This window comes from Poecile atricapillus, chromosome 15 (genome assembly GCF_030490865.1).
Source record: "Poecile atricapillus isolate bPoeAtr1 chromosome 15, bPoeAtr1.hap1, whole genome shotgun sequence".
Classification (NCBI taxonomy): domain Eukaryota; kingdom Metazoa; phylum Chordata; class Aves; order Passeriformes; family Paridae; genus Poecile; species Poecile atricapillus.
This window is the reverse complement of record NC_081263.1, coordinates 15,948,142-15,969,718: the sequence shown is the minus strand read 5'-3', so window position 1 is coordinate 15,969,718 and position 21,577 is coordinate 15,948,142. Positions and strand designations below refer to the sequence as shown.

At 44.6% G+C, this 21,577-nt stretch overlaps 1 protein-coding gene and 1 non-coding gene across 7 annotated transcripts in view; both read right to left on the bottom strand.

Moving 5' to 3' along the window:
- RBM39 (RNA binding motif protein 39) overlaps nucleotides 1-9,717 on the bottom strand; it is a 30,160-nt gene extending 20,443 nt beyond the window's left edge. For 2 of the 6 annotated variants that reach the window (XM_058850976.1, XM_058850977.1), the window contains exons 1-5: nucleotides 9,454-9,712; nucleotides 6,285-6,347; nucleotides 5,989-6,061; nucleotides 4,377-4,426; nucleotides 1,377-1,571 (exon numbers count right to left, since the gene is read on the bottom strand). Coding sequence is in view for 2 of the 6 variants with exons in the window: in XM_058850974.1 (XP_058706957.1) it covers nucleotides 1,377-1,571; nucleotides 4,377-4,426; nucleotides 6,285-6,335 (296 nt within the window). In the remaining 4 variants the exon portion in view is untranslated. Of the gene's footprint in view, nucleotides 1-1,376; nucleotides 1,572-4,376; nucleotides 4,427-5,988; nucleotides 6,062-6,284; nucleotides 6,348-9,453 lie in introns of all 6 variants that reach the window. The other 4 variants (XM_058850974.1, XM_058850975.1, XR_009278873.1 and 1 more) reach the window with 3 other exon arrangements.
- Nucleotides 9,718-11,290: 1,573 nt separating this feature from the next.
- TRNAE-UUC (transfer RNA glutamic acid (anticodon UUC)) lies at nucleotides 11,291-11,362 on the bottom strand. The gene has a single exon. It is a non-coding gene; the product is annotated as a tRNA-Glu (tRNA).
- Nucleotides 11,363-21,577: the final 10,215 nt, after the last annotated feature.

Genomic DNA, 21,577 nt, shown 5'->3' with positions numbered 1-21,577 from the left:
TTGATCAAGGTCCTCTGTACCTTGAACAAGAGCGGCACTGGCATAACCCAACCAGTTTCCGTCATCTTACAGGTGCCAAAGAGTTGTAGGAAAACAACTCTGCACTCCTGAAATTTTTAGAGCTGAAGTCCAGAACAGTGTACAGAGGCTCTGATAGTCAAGACAAAAGAAAAGCAGGGCTGATATATTATGATCCTCACATACACAGGACTGATGATGCACAGGATACCACTGCACCTTAGAGGACCCAGGATCTGCAGTAGATTTTCATTACGAATACGCAAACATCCAGGTGACTTAGCACAAAGTGAGATCCTGAGACCTCAGGAATTTTTGTTGGTAGTCCAAGAGTACAAAACACCCCAAGAAAAACATTCATGTGCACAAAATTGCACAAGCCTACAATTTATCAGAAGGTAAACACTGTCTGCTCAAACATCTCAAGACTTCTCTATCATGGATGGCATTACATGTCATGATTAAAAAAAAATGCATCCTTTTCAAATGCCTTCTTTTTACATGATCTTGCATTCCAAGACTTAATGGTTGAGATGAAACCCAGATAACAGCAGAGATAAAGAGCAGCCTCAGGTAATCAATGACAGTCAAGCATACAGCCCAGTTCTCACTGTGTTTCTGCAGAAAGAGGCAATGGCAAGCAAAAGGGAAAGCCACAGTACAAACCTTCAGAAATAACTGATGAAAAAACATCTTTTGAGAATTGATTTACAAATGCCTGGAACTATGTATTGCTGACATTCTATCAAGCTAAATATCTTAGAGAAACACAAGAATTCTTGTCAGTCTCTAAACAAATCTGAGAAAAAAGCAGGGCAAATACACAATACATTGGCATTGCTAAGACAAGACCCACTCTGGATGCATAAATATGGAATATGTTTGTGTGAATATCCACTTATGGAGATAATGTTCAAGAACAACAAGACAGTAAAAATCTTTAGTAATACAAAAATAAACAAAAGGGGGGGGGGGGGGTATGAGCCTGTAACCCTATTAACAGACTACTATTAATTTTTTGACAGTTAAACCATCAAGTTCATGTACTTAAGATGGTTGGGACATGGAGAGAATTTGGTTGTTATATCGATTTTGTGATAAACTTTGTTTTCCAGTCATCTGTACACATTCTTTCATTTGCTTTGCCATCTCTGTGTCTGGCTAAGAATGAAAACTAGAAGAGGAATGTTAACTGTCCTCTTTTTCTCTCTATATTTATTGACATTCTTCAAACTTAACCTCTCACCTTCTTTTATATGATAATTATTGACCAATTTAGAAAGCAGAGCGTTAAACTTTAACCTTCCCACACTGTAACACTGAAGCAGCACAAATCCAACTCTGAACAAATAACCTACTAGGGACTTCTATAGCGGCCTCTGAATCTGCGATCTCTACTCCTAGACCGGCTGCGTCTGCGTTCTTTGCTTCTGCTCCGTTTCCTTTCCCGGCTTCTGCTCTTTTTCCGTTCCCGATCTCGGCTCCGTTTGCGTTCCTTACTTCTACTCCTCTTTCTGTCATGACTTCGACTTCGGCTCTTGCTCTTTTTTCTCCTGACAAAGAAAAGAGCAACTTCAGTTACACACATGCAGTTCAGTGTTATTAACCCCACATTTCAGTTCCTCTGATGCCACAGACACTGACAGGAAAAGTTTCTACCTGTTGGTATTTATACTTTTGTTAAATGGGTGCCTAAGTGCGTCAGCAATCTTCCATCATGAGCCACATGAAGTCTGCAACAGCCCATTTTTATTTTACGTTTTTTCATTGCTTGAGAATGCTTTCAGAAGAGTAAAAGGACTAAAAACCCACTTCCTGTGTCAGACCTAGTACACAGCAGTTGCAGTACTTATGTAGCATTCAAACATACTTTAAACACAGCTTCATGATTCTAAGAATAAATTATATAGCAAAGTAAATCAAAAGGCAACAAAAACAGAAAGGAAGAGGTAAGTCTAGGGGAAAGGAAGGTTATTTCCTCTTAATACTCCCTGCTTATAGTCTTTAACATACTGTTTAAGACTTTTGCTTCCTACTTGCTACTCCCACTCATAAGCCACTTGCTTTTTTATGTCTGTTGCTGTTACAGGTTTGAGACAAACTGCAGATTTTTGTAACTGTATCAATTTACTTAGAAAACTGAATCTTCTAAAACCTCTATGCCAATTATACCACATATGTGAAAAATAGTGAGCAACTGTTCCATTACTGCATTTGGATCACAAATTTTTTCCTCCATCTCAGCCTCAGAGGCTTACAGCCTCCTAGTTTCTAAAATGTATCTGTATATATATATAAGACATGCTAAACAGATGTTCAAGCCATTACTTAAGACAGCAAAATAATCAAGTTTGCTGCAAAGCCTTTTAAATTTGAAACATCATTTGTCAATGACTTTTTCCTCTTCCTCCTTTTGGGTCTTCTGATTGCATATATCATATTTTCTCAACATGATCACTCATACTCTTAAATTTAAAAGGGCATGTGGATTACAAAAAGTTCATCCCTGTGGCTTTCTATCACCATGTATGAACTAAGGCTTCTAGTTAGTTTCAATTTCTGAAGTAAAAAAAATCTCTCACCTGCAACATCTAACTGAGCCTAATTACTAATAGCTTTTGCTTTCCAATCTCCACCTAGGAAGACCCATTCAATCTATCTTGTACTACTATCTTAGTATTTATCTCTGAAGACAAACATTTTGCATTTACATTTTAAACACCAGAATATTTCTTTTTTTTTCTTATCTGCCATAGTCCACTAGTTTCTTTAATATTTTTGTACAGACAGAGAAGCTGCTGCATCAAAACCTGATATCCAGAAGCTTCACAATTTCTTATAGTTCTCTATTTCTGGGTGGTGTCATCAGCATCACTTAACCACACTTCCTGCAGTAGCGCAGCTTGTAATGGTTAGGCACACACTGTCCCTCTCCTCTAGGATCCATAATTTAACAACATCTCCCCAAGATAAAACCCTAAAACATTCACTATTAGAATAGCTCTATACTGGCCAGTACCAGTAACTCTTCACCAATGACAGCAGCTATTCCCTATCCAACAGAGGGAACCTCCCTTGCAGCAAGGTCCCAGCAGTCCAGAGCCATGCTCCACCTTCAAATCCCTATTGAACTGGACATACAGTACAGACATCCAGTAAAAATGCAGATCCTGAACATTTAAGTATGATTTGACAATTACTGAAAGCTGCACATTATTTTTTTTTTAAGTTGCTGATGTTCACTGTGGATTTTCCTGACAGCTTGAATCATATTTCAGTATCTGCCCAACTGAAGTAGATTAAAAAAATACTATTTGGATACAATTTGGTAGTTCTAAAGCTAAACAAGAAGTAATGCAAACCCTTCATACACCCTTTTCTTTAGCAACAGAGTACACTGTTACACATCACAAAGTAGTTCCTTAAAGATCATGGGGAAAAAGAACTGTATCAAAATTAACTTCTAGGGCTTAGAAATACTGATAACAGCTGCTTTTGACGGGGTTTTAGAGGTCACAGTACTTAGCATGAAAATTATTTTCACAGTATTATTTAGAATGCAAGTAAAAGCTATAATTAATTTTAGATAATTTGATTCCAGCCCTTAGTCAGACCTTGGAATGGGATTTATAATCTCCCAAATATTAATAGACCTGAGAAAAAAATTTCTTTGGAGTCCTTCAGCATGTCATCTGTATTATTTCAGAAGGTGACAACAGCATACATGCTGACTTCAGTGCATTTCTATAATACACAACTAACTTGTCACTGTTTAGTAAACTATCAACTTTGTAATTGTTCTTTTTACATCAATGCTTCCAAAGTAAGGAACTTATTTTACACACTTAAAAACTTCTTGGATATCAGAAAGTTTTAACACCCTGGAATTATGTTTGCTGAACAAAGTGGGCTTGTACTCTTCTTTTTTAAAAAACTTAAAAATTTGGAAGTTTTCAAAGGGCAGGGATGCAGAGAATAGAGCAAGACAATTCAACACCCTAAACCTTTCCAAGAAAGCACTTGTGTGCTGCTTTCAACTGCTCCAAATCACAATTTTACAATAATTTTTAGAATGCAAAATCCATTGCACAGTTAAAGTAACAAAAATAATTAAAATATGCTGAACATACCACATCTGTATTTTTATCTGATGCTATGTGAACGATTCTGCAATTTTGATTACATCAGTTGCACAGCATATTAACTACATTTGTAAGCAAAAAATAATTTCAAAATTGCTGTAACTGCAAATACCAATTTTTTTCAAAGTATTTCTTTAAACACCACTGACGTGGATTCACAAGTTCACAAAAATCAGCAGTCTCTACCCAAATGCAGAGAACTGAGAAAATACTTACTTCTTGCTGCGTTCTTCATGGCCATTGGCACTGCTCAATTTGTTCTCATCCTAAGCAGGGTTGATAGAAGAACATCGTGAGGACGAAGTGGAAATATTTCAAGTGGTCAAAGGGTAATGGGAATAGGAATAAGAAAATAAAAAACAAAAATTTTAATACTAAATTACTTGCTTACAGTTTAATGTGGAATGCTTTAGAAAATTTATATAGGCATGTTTAACCACTTTGCTGCTTAAATTTAAGTCATACAATTACAAAATACAAGACTTACATCATTTAAAAGAGTGTATTAAATTGTAGATACTTCCTTACATGGTTTAGAGAGCAAGTTATCCTGTAGAATTCAGCACTCAAGTGGCTAAATGTTATTTCTATAAAATTTAATAGTAAGTCTGAGGTTTTTGCAAGCCCCTCTGATTAGTACCAAGGCTATATCTCTGCCTAAGCCCCATGGCTACACTAGCAGCCAGCCACTATGGATTTCCTGTGACCGATGCCATTCCCGAGATCTTCACTCATTTTCGTTGGAGGGTTGTAAGAGCTTGATGTCACCTCTGTCACACATCTCGCCCTGAAGCAAACAGGGATTCACACTGCTTTAGTAACGTCGACTCCCAAGAAAGCCATCAATAATCCACCAGTCCAGCCTAAACATTCCCTATTTCCATACCTGTTTACATGGAAAATATCCATGTTAAGCCAGGACACAAGAATTTTAACACAACAGTTCACAAATTTCTCTTCAAGATGTAAACATAACTGCTAAATATTACATAAACTAAATATACCACTTAAAACTTACAAATGCTCATCCAAAATTCATGACATGGTTGTAATAAACACTGCAGAACAGACTAACAACAGCTGCTATATAACTTATATACTGGCTTTACAGTTTAATCACATTGGTTACATCAAAAGTACAATTCCTACGCAACTTAAACTTATTTACATTTCTTTCAAAATCAGTGCTAAAGCATGCAGTCTGTTAACACTTCACCACCACCTGGTGGAAAACAAAAAAAGACAGTATTCATTTGCTGCTGGTTTAAGTGAAAGACATCACTAAGCTAATTGATAAAAATTTCACAGAAAAAATGATACTTCCTAATTAAATAACTAGGACAGAGGAATACAAGAGCTTATTTTAGAATGACACCGCAGACTGTGATACTGTCTTTTACTTGCTAAGAACATTCTATTCAGGGATCCAAGAATTTCTGTAAATTCGTTCACTCAGCAATTGATTTTCATCTGCCCTGTTGAAAGATTAACTACATGCAGCCTTCTGCATTAAAAGCAAGTCCCACTCTTCTCGCACTGAGCAGATTGTTCATATATTTACTTGCCATGGGACTGATGAAAAGGTTATTCTTGGAACCCTGCTGTCTTCCCAAACCACTGCATTCACCTTGTTGCTATACCAAACTAGACTTCACAATTTTAGAGGAAAGGTTTTAGGATTTTGGTTTCTGGGGTTTGTTATGGTTTTGTTTTGGTTTTGTTTAGATGGTTTTTGGGTGGATTTCTTTTGTTTTGTTTTGATTGTGTTTGGTGGTTTTTTTTTTAACCTAGGGGACCACGGTACAGCGATACGTCACTCAATTACTACCTTATGATTGACAGTTCACACTGGAATCAAAGGTGAATTCATGGGAGTAGAGGTGAGATATCGTTAGGCAAGTCTACAAAGAGAGATAGATGGGCATTTATTCATCACGCTGAAGTGAAACTACTGCACAATATAATTACATTAACAGTATATATTAACTTGAAAGTTACATGTAATGTATGTCCAATAAGATAAATCATGAGGGCTCCAGGGATGTTAGTTTACAGTTCAGCAGTAGTTTCATGAATAATGCTAAATTAAGGTAAACAGGACCTCACTGGCATATTTTTTCTCACCTTCTTGTAAGGAGCTTCAAGCATTGCTTCAATATCAATATCATCAGCCATTTTTCAGGACACCTGAAAGAAGAAGCAAATTCCACCTTGGAACTGGAGTTGGAAAACACCCTTGCACTTTATATTCCAAAAGCTTTTGTTTAAGAGGTCATCACTGCATTGGCTCAAATTCATAAAACAGTGCTTTGGTAGACATTTCCAATAAAAACTGGAATAAAGTTTTGTTCAGTGAGATGATAATGAATATGTGCAAAGTAATTACAGCTGCAAACAACAAAATGTGATTGAACACCATTAGCCAGAGGAAACCCCAGAGGTATTCCACCAATTTCTTTCAAAACAAAGAGCACAGCATATTTATGACACAGAAACACACCTCTGGTGGCCATCTTGAGAAGTGCTAGAACTTCACCAAAGGACAATGAACAATCAGGCAAACTTGATCACGGCTCCTAGCCTTTACCAGCATAATTTACCAATCTCAGCCTGTAGACACCATGGTGCTTTAAGAAATACAGCCCTCCTGCATAACACAGGTCACAGGAAAATGGCTATGATTCCAGCACTAAGAGCTACTGAAGCATACACAAAGTGCATCCAGTCTGGAATTTCAAGTCTCCAAACAAAAAGATCCACCACACCAGGTAACACTTGACACTACAGACATTTTGGGTTTAGCTGCTTCTCTTATTTTCCAATTTCAACCCCTTAATATAATTTTACATTTGCTATATTCTGAATCACTTTGACACTTGATTTCCTCTCCCTATGCAGGTATGCTATTAAGCCCCTCTCAAGATTCTTGGCATTAAACTTAGACATCCAACTTCCTCAAATCTCTTAGTGGAAGTTTGTCTTTTTCTTTCTTAAGCTCAAGAATGGCCAGTCCTCTAGATCCAAGTCAGACAGCTCAACACTGAAGACTGGCATGTGCATAATAAGATGGATTTTTAATTGTACAAGCTAGTTCTTGCACCTTGTCTACATGTTGTTCTAGTGTTGTGCAACTGTGCTGTCCCGAGCCTTGGGCAGAATAATGAAAATGCTCCAGTATGTCAAGATCCTTCACATAGGTCATTTATAATGTAACTGAGAATGCTTTACCAGAGCTGCAGCACATCTGACCCTGGCTCAGGGATATATTCTAGAATAAAACACCATCCTCAAGCAGGATCACAGCACTGGAAGTTCACACTCAATTACTTAACTGAGGCACATTAACCTCATTTTCAGATTATTATCTGTTGGGCTATAGTGCTATCACTTACAGATATGACTGTTCTTCATTTAATGGCTTTATTTTACCTTTTACTACAGTATTTATATTCAGCTTTTCAAGCCATCAACATACATGCACGTGATTTAATTCACAGCTGTTCTACCAGTATATAATATAAATAGTACATCAGTATGATTAAGGGCCATGAAAAAGGCAAACCCAGAATTCTACAAAAAAAAATCCCACCAGTGACAACTGCCACCCAAAATTACATTTTCAGATGTGTAATTTAGCCAATATATCCAGCTACACTTGGGGAGGAATTCTTCATCCTGAAGAGGGGTGGCCATAATTGAGACCATCAAATCCTGAATGGCACAGAAAAGTGCAGAGGGCATGACTACTACAGCATTCACCCAAATAATGAATGAATGAACTATCATCCAGTGGATTCAAAACAATGGTCCTTATTCACAAAGCATTTAGCCATTGAATTCACTGTTGCAGGGCACTGTGGATCCTAACAAAGAAAAAGAAGCACACGCAATGTTAAAAAAAAAAACAACCAAAAACCACATAAAAGTTCAAAGAAAAAGGTTTTCATTAAACAAAGGCATGCCTCGTGACCCTGAACCACAACTAACTGACAACTAAGCGCACACAGAGAACTGTCAATGTGTGACTGCACTGTTCATTCTTTTTTCAGCATTTACTGCTGGCCACTATGAGTGACAATCTCCTGAGCTGCACAGACCTTTGGGCTCACCACAGCAATCTGTACCCTTTGTACTCATTACAAAACAATTCCACTGGGACAATACCATTACTCCGATAGAGTACCTTCCCTCTACATCTAACACAGTCATGTTATCAGCCCTGCAATGCATACATGTAATGCATATAACGATGCTAGATATAAAGTTGAAAGTATTTTTCTAAAGAAACACAAAGGAAAGCTCGAAATATTTTAAATTATTAAAAAGTCTCTGACAGATTTTCAAGTATCTTTCATTAAACACCGACACGCCAAATACTTTCCCTAAATGCCTTTCAGCTTTATCAAAAAAGCTGCGTATGACTAACTTGTTTGTAGAGGGGGAAAAAAATAACAAAACCACCCAAACAAGCAAGCAAAAAACAACAAAACAAAAAAGGAATGAACTACACTTGAAATTGTGGAGCTTCAAAAAACGTAAAGGGACAGAAAATTTACTGCAACTGAGCTAGTCACTGTTTTGAAAGAAAACACTCCCTTTGTGCTGTACTATGTTACATAAAAGGAATTTAAAAGAGCTCCGTTCTCAAAATTATTTGGTTTAGAAATCCAGTGAATGACAATTCGACATGTTTTCCACGTAGTGTCCAGGAAGAGCATCAGGAAACTTTAGAGGGAGCCGCCTCTCAGCAGGACCCACACGTCTGCGGCAGGTCCCCAGCCAGAATTCCCACACGCTCCTGACACGATCAAGCGGAGCGAATTCGGTTTCCCAGAAACAGTGACGCCCAGCGCTGCCTGCTCCGCCGTGGCTGCCCTCCCACCTTGCTCTTTCCAAAGGCCTTCACTCCCCGCCCGCCCGTGGGCCACCTCCGCCCTGTATCCCAGCGCAAACAGCCTCGCAGCCGCTCCCGCCCGGTCGCTCCGCACAGCGCCATCGCGTGAAGGAGGGGGGGAGGGGGGGGGTGCTGGAGCGGGGGGAGCCGGGGCGGGGCAGCGCCATGCCGGGGGCAGTCGGGCCTGCCCGCGACGTGGCCATGGGAATAACCGAACCGCACAGGGCCGGGCCGCGGGGTTCGCCGGGCGCTCTGGCTCCGGTGAGGCGCAGAGCGGGCCGGCGGGTAGGGCCGAGGCGGTCATGGCGGCAGGACAGGTGCAGACGCCCAGGCCGCAGAACCCGGCGGACCAGGCTGCCGCTCGCCCGGCGGCGGGGCCCGGGGCCCACCCGCAGTTACCTGCGCCGTGGGCAGCGCGATCCTTGCTAGGGCCCCGAGGTCCGGCAGCGGCGGCTCTGGCGTCACTACGCTGGTGGTGGGGAATGAACCCAAGGGCTCAAGCACCTTCTCCAGGCGTCTGAATATTAAATAGACGGCGGCGCTTAGGCAGCCCCAGGGAACGGGCGGTCGGGGGCGGGGCGGCCGTGAGTCGGTCCCGGTGCCGGTCTGGCCCCCTCTATGGCTCCACAGCTGCTCCCGAAATGGCGCCCAGCCGCTCGCGGCTCCGCGCACGGCACGGGGGCGACGAGCGCACCGCGCAGGGGCTCTCGCGAGACGCACGGCCAAACAAGCCCCTGCACGCCCGGGCTCGCCGCCTCTCGCGAGATATTTCGCCCGGAAGCAGTGGCTCAAACGCTCGCGAGATTTGGGTAGACAGGTGGCCTTGTCACGCGCCTTTGCGGTCTCGCGAGGGCTTGCACGCCCGCCTGACGCCTGGCGGGAGGGGCCGAGGGGCGGGGGGAGCGATCTGAGGCTGTGGTGGGGCTGCGGCTGCGGCTGCGTGCAGGGACTGGGCCGACCGCCGCAGTGGTCCTGCGGTCCAGGCGAGTGCCTCGAGGCTTGTGGGACTTCGGTGCGTTCGCAGCGTCTGTTCCTTCCCTGGCTCTGGAAGAGCCTTGTTCCAATATGAAAATGAAATAAATTGTTGCTGGGGAATTTTAGGGTTTTTTTTTTTTTGTTGTTGTTCTACAAATCTGAAGCAATGTAAAAAGAAATTCTGAACAAACTTTGCTTTCTGAAATTATAATTTTTCTGAAAATCCCAGGCTACACTCTCATTTCATGTAATTTCTAACAAAGTTCCTGAAATGTTGATAGCAGAAAATGATCCTGAGGCCCTTGCCAGAGTGTGCAAGTCTTTCTAAGATTAAGTGGTCCAACTTGTAGAGTTTGGAACATTTGGAGAAAATTATCTGCTTAAAAACAAAGAATTACTATAATGGGGTTTTTTCCAACCTAATAATTTTTGTACAGTTTGGTTGTAAACAAACAGACTCATTTAGTCACAGACAAAATGAGGTTTATTGTATTTGTTCCTATGCACTGCTCTGGCTGCCTGTCCCTCGCCCTTGAGCTTCCAGTCAGCCACCAGGTCTGGTCTAACCACCTTCATGTTCCTGGTTCCCTCACCATGTGATTGTGACTGAAGTATGTGCATAGGCTCATGTTGGTGGATTTACCTAAAGGTTTTCTCTGTCATCGTTTGCCTGTGGAGCCAGGCTTTGGAAGGAGTACACGGACATGTGTTTTTTTGTCTACTCCACTAACACACCCCATGCCTTTGGCTGGTGCCCAAGGCAGTGTGGGAGAAAGGATGCACCCCCACACTTACATTACTCACAGAGAGGGTGAAGATGGCTAATGAGGGGTCTGCAGTAGCAAACAGCTGCACAAGCTGCGTTGCCATACCCGGTGTAATGCCCTGGCCCGTCGGCTGTCGACGTTCAGCTCGGCAGGACTGTTGGTGCGGTCAGTATGCACCCGGCTGTATTTACCTCTGGAGCTGAGGGGAAGCCCTCAGTAACACGCTTCCTAAAATAAAGTTTTCTGTTTTGTGGGATGGCTTGATCCGGGGGAGAGACTGGCCCTGCAGCGCTGGGGCATAATGCCGACTTACTGCTGGTCTTCCTTCCTCTAAACCTGGCTCTGTACGCACGGCACGCTCGTTCGCATAAAGCGCCAGGCTTGAGGGCAGGAGTTTGTTGCCCGCGCTGCGAGGGGTAGGAGGGATCGCGCAGAATTAACAACCAAGGAAAGTAGGTGAACGAAATATAGAAAAAAAAAAAAAAGGCGCGCACTTCCCACACCGGGAGTCGAACCCGGGCCGCCTGGGTGAAAACCAGGAATCCTAACCGCTAGACCATGTGGGACTACTTATCAGAATCTTTGCCTGCGCCCACTGCTTCCTGCATTCCTTCCTACTTGTACCGCGTTTTACCCGTCCTGCTTGCTTGCTTCACCGCCTGCCCGCGCTGCGCCTTGACCCGCTGCACGCCTTTCATTGCTGGCTGATCTCTACCCGCACCGTTGGTCAGGATCAGGGAGTGGGGTGAGGCGTGCAGGGCTGCTCCCTCAGTTGAAAGATGAGGGTGGAGGTTTACAAAACTGGAGAAGTAGGTAATGACAAATGGGAAGATGAACAAATTAAGTCAGGCCTAAAAAGGCACAGAAACTTGGTAACAGCCACCGATGTGCTCCAAAAATAATTTGAGCAACCACAAAAGCAGGTAGAACAACCAGTACTGCACTACTCAGTTTTGACTGAGAACAACCTTGTCAGACACCGGTACAAGGCAGGCAGGTAACTGCAGTAGCTGGCTGCGTATGTGCAGGAAGGACTGACTGTTGAGCACGTGGAGGAGTAATGCTGGATGTTGAAGAAACTTCAGTCAATATGCCTGAATCATTTTAATCTTTGAAGATGTAACACTTTCCCTATATGTGGAAATCACACCTAAATAGGGAAAGGAGAGAATTAGTACTATTGTTGTGAACGGAGTGTAAAATCAGTGGTGGTGAGAGTGATGTATTTAGGAGGTCAGAGTGACTACCAAGGCAGAAAACATCATTATGGAAAATCTCCAATTACCCCCACAATAAGTGAGTAAATGTCACATCAGCATATTATGTGGTTGCTACATTTAGATACCACAAAGGCTTGATTTTTGGAGCAGCTGTTTGGAGAACATGAAAGAAGCATCTGGATTTAATGCTCACTTGTGTGAGGGGCTGTTAAAACAGTAATGCATAGCAGTGAATATAATGTATTCAATCTGGTGACATTGAAGGAACAACATTAACAAAGAAATTCCTTCCTCAAGAGGTTATTAAAAAATGAATAAACCAAAAGGATAACATGGTTGTAAGAAGCATGGAGATTCTAAAATCAGAGGAGTTATATCACCACAAAGAAAAAGTTATGGCTACAAAGCACCATTAAAAAAGGCTGTGGAAATATTAAAGATAAAATACCCTTCACAATGTAAAGGTGGTGTACACCATGTCCATATGCCAGCAGAGAAAATCCTGAAAGGTTAGAAACTATCAAATTAATCTGGCAGTAACTACACAAGGTAGATTTGAGCAGATTCTGTTTCCTCGCATGGATCCCAACTACAGCCCACTGACCTGCATGAGGTTGCTAAAGACATGAGCAAGGACTGGCTGACAGACAGAGGACACAGCTTTTTTGGCATGCAATGATCTTAGTCCACCTCTGATGTGAGGGGGACATTTGTTCCCCAAGGACTTGACACCGCTGGTGGAGAGATTTGAGCTTCTTCCATGTATCAACCTGCCTGTCCTCACCTTCTCTTCTAGTTTTAGTACTGGATGAATCTCTTTCCCCTTCCAGAAGGTCTGGTGAGATGTCAATATGAGCAGCAGTGTCAGGATCTACACCCCTCCACTTTCACTTGCTTAGGAATTGTTTGTGAGGGAAGGCTGAAAGTTTTCCTTTGTCAACCATCCCTGAAGATCAGGACCTGTGAGAGGCAGAACTTTGGCTTCATTTCAACCGGCCATGCTCATGCTGTTATCTCATCTGCCTGTGAAGCTGTTCTCAGGGCTCCAAGAGCACTAACATGCCCTTAGGCCAGCCTCACTGCGGGAGCTCAGGACCTCTGGACAGCGAACCAACATGCTTTTGCAGAAGTAATTTATTGTTTACATTACACACTTATTTATACATTCTGAAACTACTGTTCACGCAATCACACATCCTTTCATTGGTTCCCCTATCCTGTCCACGCATTCTGCGCGCACTCCTCAAGGCACAGGATTGGTTACGGTTACAGTCCAGGTGTTCAACCGTCCTCTGTTATCTGGCTCTTGTGGTCCTGTTTTCTTGTTTTCCAGCTTCTTCTTTCGTAATTTTTGAATAGTTTATGTCTCAGCAACCTTGAAAAGTTCCAGAGGGTCTGATAATAAATTCTAAATACGGTTTGGCTGGAGCACATTATGGTCCAAGCTGTTCAGATGCATTACTACACCTCACTTAGGGCTTGCAACCCAGCCCTGCCCAGGAGCCCCAGCTCATGTTAACCCTGGACCTTCAGTCCCCATCTGAGTTGTGTCGAGGTGTGATTGTCTCCAGCGCTCTCACCAATGTGCCTATGGCCATGGCCATGGCCAGCCCTGAATCTCTCTGACCCAGACCTGCAGCCTGCTTGCCTGACCTAACCTTAGCTCTGCCTTGCTACTACAGACCTGCCATGCACTGGGTGTGTTCCTGGTCACCATCACTGGCCTCATGCTGATTCCAACCTGCAGACTGACTTTCCAGGTTGACCTCAGACCTGCCTCATCCCTATGAGCTGCTCAACAGTCTGGGCTGCCCATGAAACAGCCTCACCATGGTGGGGCTGACCATGGCAGGGCTGACCATAGCCTCCTGCAGATGTGCTATTCTGAGTGACTACCTGCGGGTAGCATGCGGTGCTCCCCTGAGACACTGCTCTGGTGAAGTTCCAAATGTTTTCTCTCTCCTCTAACAGAAGCTTTTCACAATAAGCAGCCTCAGAGGTACATGGACAGAGATGCACAAGTTGGAGCTGTCAGCATCCAGCCTGAGTGCACAGCAGTCAAAATACAAGAACCTGTTTGTTGAGTTGATCTGCTTAGTAGATCTCCAAGATGTTTGAAAACAAGCAAAGAACAGCATTCAAAGGGCTTTGCCTAAAGCTGAATATTTGCATGCTGAGAAGAACCCAGCTTACCTGACACTGTTATTGCAGCACGGGGACATTAAGAATTGCAATGCTGGCAATAACAGGTTCGGAAACCTCACTTCCCCCTGCAGTTACATGGTAGAGCAAAGAATTTTCTGCTGCTCCCACTGAGTTCAGCAGGAACATGTCTGGTCCTCAAACCCTTGACTTTGACCTTGACTATTAGAAAGGATAACAGATAAAGAGTTATAACCCACTTCTAGTGCTCGCTATAGGATTTCTGTTTTCAATATGTATTAGTCAGCAGGTGGTGTGCAGGCAGAGCTCAAGACAATATTGGAGAACAAAAGAGATTGAATTTTTAAAAATTGAATCTGTTTTATTTTATTGAAAGGATACAGTAAGAAATAACAACATGCCAAAATTTCAGTTGAGGACACCTATAAACAACAAAATGGAAGCATTTTTTTGTGTTAGTTAAGAACAACCTGAGTAATGGGATGAGCTGAGAAAACAGGCAAAACACTGTGGTGGGATTTCAGATAGATGTCTGAATGGCCACCCCAGAGACAACAAGGCCAGAAAGAAATACCCCCAGAAATACCTCTGCACTGGTCAGAACTGGTGAAAGTGATCTCAAAAATCCCCATCTTTCTTTATGTCTTGAGACTGTGGTGTAGCAGCATGGAAAATGGATGGTGATTGCTGCTACCACTCTGAAAACATCTCCTGAGGAAGCTGCTCAGGTAGGCACAGACAGTCACTGAATCCACACTCACACACACCACAGATAGATCAGCGAAGAAAGGTGGGAAGGGTCTTCTGTATAGAATTCCAGCAAAGTTTATTGCAAACTCACACTGAAGGGATCCAGTGACAAAAGACCAGGATTCACTCCAGTGTCTCACGTTAAGTATGGGGTCAGGAGCCAATGGTCTGGGGACTCAGGGGCGGCACAAGGGCAGGGCAAAGGGCAGTGACCTATAGATACTGAGGTAGATTAACCTAGTGTTGCAGAGCACCATGGGGTAGCCTTTTGTCTCACCCCGAGCACCAAGGTTTTCTCGAAGCCTGTGGTAGGTTCTCCCAGGGCATCCCCCCACAGAAGTTTCCCTAATAGGCTCAAGGGCCTCCACAACTCCCCTGTTTTATGCTACTAAAAAGGCTTCTCCAATGGACTTATGCAGATTCTTAACTAAACAGGAAAACATAAGTAGACAATAAAAACAATGATTCCGACCCACAAAATCCCTTTAACAAAAGATGAAACCCATCCTGTCAGCCCCCATCGTCCAAAAAGTTTGTTGACCCAGCCTGGGTTCTTTTCCACTTTTAAGTCCTTTATTTGCTCCCTCAGCTTCTGGATGTTTGCATGGATAGATTCTGAGTGTAAAGAAAGGTTGAAACAGCACATTCCTTCAAAATCCTGCCAGCCGTGTCCATGGGCAAGTAGTAAAAAGTCTATTGCAGCTCGGTTTTGTAGAGATGTGTGCCTGGTACTTTCAGCATCACTAAGCAGGTCACTGAGTGCAGCGGAGGTGGCATTGGCCTGCTTACTAAGCCAACACCCCAGGTGAGAAAGCTCACTGAGAGCCTAAGCTGCAGCCACCCAAGGTAAAAACAATGAGACTGCAATTCTCTTTATTCCAGTTAGTAACTTGGCTATCACAATTTTCATAAAATTCAGTATATGATCTCTTTTGGCATGACAATTTCCCTTTTTGATTCCAACTTTGAAACAAAGTAATGTTTGGGGTGAGGGTAATGCCGCGGCGGGGTCGATGGCAGGGGTGCCGCGACTACCCTGAAGAAGCTGTCCTGAAAAGGACTGCCCAGGGGCACAGGCATGTCCTCTGCCCGGCGAGTGATCTCAGCTCAGTGGCAGCGTGCAGGCAACGTGGAGAGAGAGACTAGAGCGCTGTATGGCATTCCACCGAGAAATAGCCTTTATTATAGCAGGGCCCTCAGTGAAGGGAGCCAGTGACAGCAGCTCCTCGAACAGGGGAAAAAAACTGGGATATTTATAGGGAAGGAGAGGGGCGGGGGAAACTTGGATACATGTATTGGGGTGGATTGATAGGGAGGGAAACCAATGGGGTGCAACAAATTAACATGTTCAACTCTAGGGCCTCCGGGAGTGACACTTTTTCTCTTCAGGAGAGCAAAGTGTCTCACCTAGGGAGAAGCTCTCCAGGGGAGAGCCCGGATTTTGAGGTTGGTTGGTTCCTCGGCCTCCACAACTCCCCCTTCTTTATTTAATAAAAAGGCATCTCCCAGAGACCTTGTCAACAACTTCTTACAAACAGTAAACATAAATAACTATAATTAAAAGAATCCAAAAAATGTGTTTGTTTTTTTTTTTTAAAACGGAAGCAACCCATCCCTTGAGTCCCCAGCTGCCCAAAAAGTCCTCAAACCATTGGGGCTCCTTTTCAGCCTTGAGTTCCTGAACCACATGTTGGAGTCTCTGGATGCAAGTGTGGATGCCTTCACTGTGACTTGATAGGTTGAAGCAGCACAGTCCATCGAATCCTGGGGCTGTGCTACTAGCCAGGCATCCATAGCTGATGTTTTCGGGAGCATCCAGATGGTCAGGAACTCGAGGATGGTTTTGGTCTCCATTTTCTATAAGAGAACATAAAAAGATTAGCTCTGACTTTGGGGGGGGGTGCTATTTTCTTTTCCCCGTTCTCTCCTGCCTCCCACCTTTTTTTCTGAAAAAAGAAAATATAAGTGGGGAATGGGTATTGGGGATGAGATAGTGGTTTGCTGGTGGGGTCATTTTGTGCATAGGGGACACATGACCAGACAACAGCGGCAGCAGCATTAAGGTGCATCTTTGTGCAAATTAGCAAGTGAGCAGTTTAAGGGTAGGTATTTAAGGTGAGAAAGGGAAGAGGGGGAGGGAAAAGGGAAGGGAAAGGAGTTAGAGGAACTTGTGCGTTTCACAGTGTCGAGCTGTACGTTGGCTCTTGTCTTTTGGCAGTCTTGATGGCACAATGATTTGGCTTATATGAAGTGGGTGGTCTGGCGGTAAGCTGTGTCAGTCGCCGTCTGATCAATGGTCTGGTGGCGGGCCGGCTCGGTGGGCTCCGGAGACGTCTCTGTCTCCAGGCTGCGGTGGCTTGTTGTTTTTGAGAACCTGTGTGGGTCTCAGGAGATTCTGATTGATCTGGTTCGGGTGCAGGGTTTGCAGAGCCTAAGTATGGTTTTATATTTTTCTCTGGGAGCCACCTAGGACCAGATGGTGTTGACACACAAGCATACCCTCTCCCCCAGGTAATCAATGGGAAAGGTCCCAGTGTTTGCTGTGATTCGGGGTCTTTGATCAGCACCGGCAGCTTCTCCTTGAGTTTGGCTTGGGTCGAATTGGAGAAATGCAGTATAACAGGGGGGTCAGGCTCTGTAGGTGAACAAGTCAGAAAATTCCTAACATACAGAGCTTTACAGAGCCTCTCAATGGGAGGAATGATCTCTGTTCCTCCCCGCTGGTTATCAAGGACTCTCTTAAGGTTCTGGTGTGTCCTTTCCACAATTGATTGCCCTGTGGGAGAGTGAGGTTTGCCTGTGGTGTGCCTCACCCCCCACTGGCTGAAGAAATCTCTCAACTTGTGAGACGTGTAAGAGGGTCCATTATCTCTTTTTATTTGCTGGGGGACTCCCAGGGTAGCAAACGCAAGGAGAAAATGTCGGATGGTATGTTTGGCATTTTCTCCTGTGTGGGCTGAGGCAAACACTGCACCAGAAAAAGTGTCCACCGAAACGTGAACCTACTTAACTCTCCCGAAGGACGGGACGTGGGTAACATCAGTCTGCCAAATTTGGCAGCTGTTGAGTCCTCGGGGGTTAACCCCAGAATTTATCGCTGGAACTTTAAAAGATTGACAATTGGGACAGGTGGCAGCTATTGCCTTGGCCTGATCTCTGGGTAACTTGAACATCCTCATCAGGGCAGGGACCTCATCAGAAGATGGTAAAATTGGGATGCAACCGGGTAAGTGGGCATAGGGAGGAGGGCAGAGGAAAGGTCCAGAGCAGCATGGCCAGTGCCGTCCTGGTAAGGGTAGAGAGGCGGCGGGAGGGTGTCAGGGAGACGGCAGCAACCCTGTGCCTGGTGGCTACGTCCACCTGCCAACTGTCCCTCAGGTAGGGAAGAGGGTTTAGGAACACTTGGAGAGGGTAACGGGGACGGGGGTTTCAACTGGGGGCCTGAAACTTCATCAACTCTTTTTCCCTCTTTCTCAACAGAAAGTATAATGGTTTAAAACAAAGGAAAAAACTTGGCAACTGATAAATCTCCCCCTGCCTGAACAGTATATAACTTTCTCCCCACATTGTCCCAAAATTTTCCCAATTTAACAGAAGTAGAATCAACTTTAAAATGTTTAAAAATCCAATGAATAAATCTCTTTAACTCCCCTTTTGAAAACTTAAAATTTCCCACTTTGAGGGTGCCCACAACTTGGATATAAAAATGCCGCGGCGATGGAAAGCCCGGAGCACCGCGACTTCTCTAGAGGCAGCCCTGAAAAGGGCTGGGCCGAAGCGCATGCGAACAGCTTCGAGCAGTCGAGTGATTTCAGCTCGGCTCAGCGGTGGCGGGCAGGCGACACGGGAAGCAGGGATGAGAAAGCTGGTTCAGCGTTCCGCTAAGCACAAACCTTTATTCAGACAGAGCTTCGGCGAAGGGTGCCAGCAACAGCTAATCTACCAAACAGTGGAAAACCCGGGATATTTATAGGAAAGAAGAGGGGTGGGGGGAAGCCCAAGATACCTGTATTGGGGTGGGACAGCAGGGGGGAACACCAATGGGCCACAACAGTTTAACATATCTAACTCAAAGATCCCTGGGAGCAGCACATTGTGTCTCTCTTTCAGAGAAGTATCTTGTCTCCAGGGTAGAGCCAGGATCTCGGGCTGGGCAGGCTCCTCCGCACCCACAACTCCCCCTTCTTTACTTATTAAAAAGGCATCTCCTAGAGAGTTAGCTAATAGCTTCTTAAAACATGAAAACATACTTAGGAAGATAATAACAATTAGGAAAACCCAAAAAATGTTTTTGAGGAGGGAGCCAACCCATCCTTTGAAACCTTAGCTCCCAAAAAGGTCCTCAAGCTACTGGGGCTCCTTTTCAGTCTGGAGTTCCTGGACCGCGTGTTGGGGTCTCTGGATGCGGGCGTGGATGCCTTCACTGGGGCTGGAGAGGTCAAAGCAGCACAGTCCATTAAATTCCTCGCAGCCATGTCCATGGGCCAGGAGCAAAAAGCCTAGAGGGCTGGTGGCGCTGCCCATGGACAAGCACATGTGGTCTTGTTTGAGCGTCTTTGCGAGGGTGATCCACACATTCTCCTGGGGCTGCGCTACTAGCCAGGCATCCACAGCTGATGTTTTCAGGAGCATCCAGATTGTTAGGAACGTCATGAACTCAAGGATGATTTTGCTCTCCATTTTCTATAGCAGGACATAAAAGATTAGCTCTGATTTTTGGAGGGGGGGGGAGCTATTTTCTTTTTCCCCTTCCTCTCCCATCTCCCCCCTCTTTTTAAAAAACAAAAAAAACAAAACAAAACAATTATAAGCAAGGTTATTCTGTGTATTGGGGACACATGACCCGACACCAGCAGCAGCACAGAGGTGCATTTTGGTGTAAACTGACAATTTGGGCTAGGCAACGAGGGCAAGAAGGGGAAGGGGGAGAGAGTTAAGAAGACTTGTGTACTGTCACGGTGTCAGGCGTGACGTTGGCAGTGGTCTCGTTGTGGCCCTAGTAGCAGGACGGTTTGGCCTCTGTCTGGTTGTTGGTCTGGTGGCAGGTCGGTTCTGTGGACTCCAACAACATCTCCACTTCCAGGCTGCAGTGGGCTGCTGTTTTTCTGGACCTGTGTGGGTCTCAGGAGACTTTGAAAGTTCTGAATCTGGTGCAGGGTTTGTAGGGCCTAAGTAAGGTTTTACATTTTTCCCTGGGAGCCACTTAGGTCCTGATGGTGTGGACACACACGCATACCCTCTCCCCCAGGTAATCAATGGGAAAGGTCCTGATGTCTGTTGTGATTCAGGATCTTTGATCAGCACCGGCGGCTTCTCCGTGATTTGGCATGAGTTGAATTAGAGAAGTGCCGTATTACAGGGGGGTCAGGCTCTGTAGGTGAGCAATTTAGAAAGTTCATGACATTTAGAGCCTTACAGAGCCTCTCAATGGGAGGAATGATCTCTGTTCTTCCCCGCTGGTGATCAAGGACTCTTTTTAGGTTTTGGTGGGTCCTCTCTACTATTGATTGCCCTGTAGGGGAATGAGGAATGCCCGTGGTGTGTTTCACCCCCCACTCATTGAAAAAGTCTCTTAATTTGTGAGAGGTGTAAGCAGGTCCATTGTCTGTTTTTATTTGTTCTGGGACTCCCAGGGTAGCAAACGCAAGGAGAAAATGTCGGATGGTGTGCTTGGCATTTTCTCCTGCATGGGCTGAGGCAAACACTGCACCAGAGAAGGTGTCTACGGAGACATGTACGTATTTGACTCTCCCGAAGGATGGGACGATGGCTAAGGCATCTGCCCTCCTGTTTCCTTCAGCAATGGCACCTGGGAGGTCAGAATGTGCCCTCACATGCATGACATAGTAAGGTTGCTTTCTGTGGGAGATAAGATATACTAATTCAGAAAGCAATTTGTATAAATTTGGGTTAGTGACTTCTTTCAGAAATGCATGTTCTGGTCTCCATAGCTATTCCAGCCACATTAGCCAAATCAGTCACCAGATTGAAAGGGTCTTGGAATTTCTCAAAAGCTCTGACAACGGCTGCCAATTCAGCAATCTGTGGTGATCCCTCAACTGCTTGGACATGAGACTCCCACTGCTGTGTCTTGGGGTCCTTCCAAGTCATTACTGACTTGTGGGATTTCCCCAAGCCATCTGTGAAAACTGTCAGAGCCTGGAGTGGTGTTTTGCTCTGTAATGATTTGGGGACCAAATGAAATGTGGTTTTGAAAAGTCTGTGGCCAGGTGGGTGTATAGAAATTTGGCCTGAATAGCTATCGAGAGCAAACTGAAGGCTCTCATTGGTCTGGAGCAAAGGCTCCAAACTTCCAGTTGCCAATGGGAGGAAGATGCATGTGAACTCACACCCTGCAAGAGTGCGGAGACGAACTCTAGCTCTTTTAATGAGTTCAGCCATGATTTCCTGCGGAGTGGTAAAGTGGGCTGGTTATGTGTAAAGATCCACTCGATGATAAGGAGTGGATCCTTCAATGCCATGTCCCATTGAAAGATGAGCGCGTGTAAGCGCGGGGCCTTACCCAGGATAACCAGTTGGAAGGGCAGGCTGGGCTCATAGTGGTGGGTTTGCTGCGAAGACAGGGCCTCCTGGACCTTGGTGATGGATTCCTGGGCCTCCGGCGTGAGGGAGCGTGGTGAGTCGAGG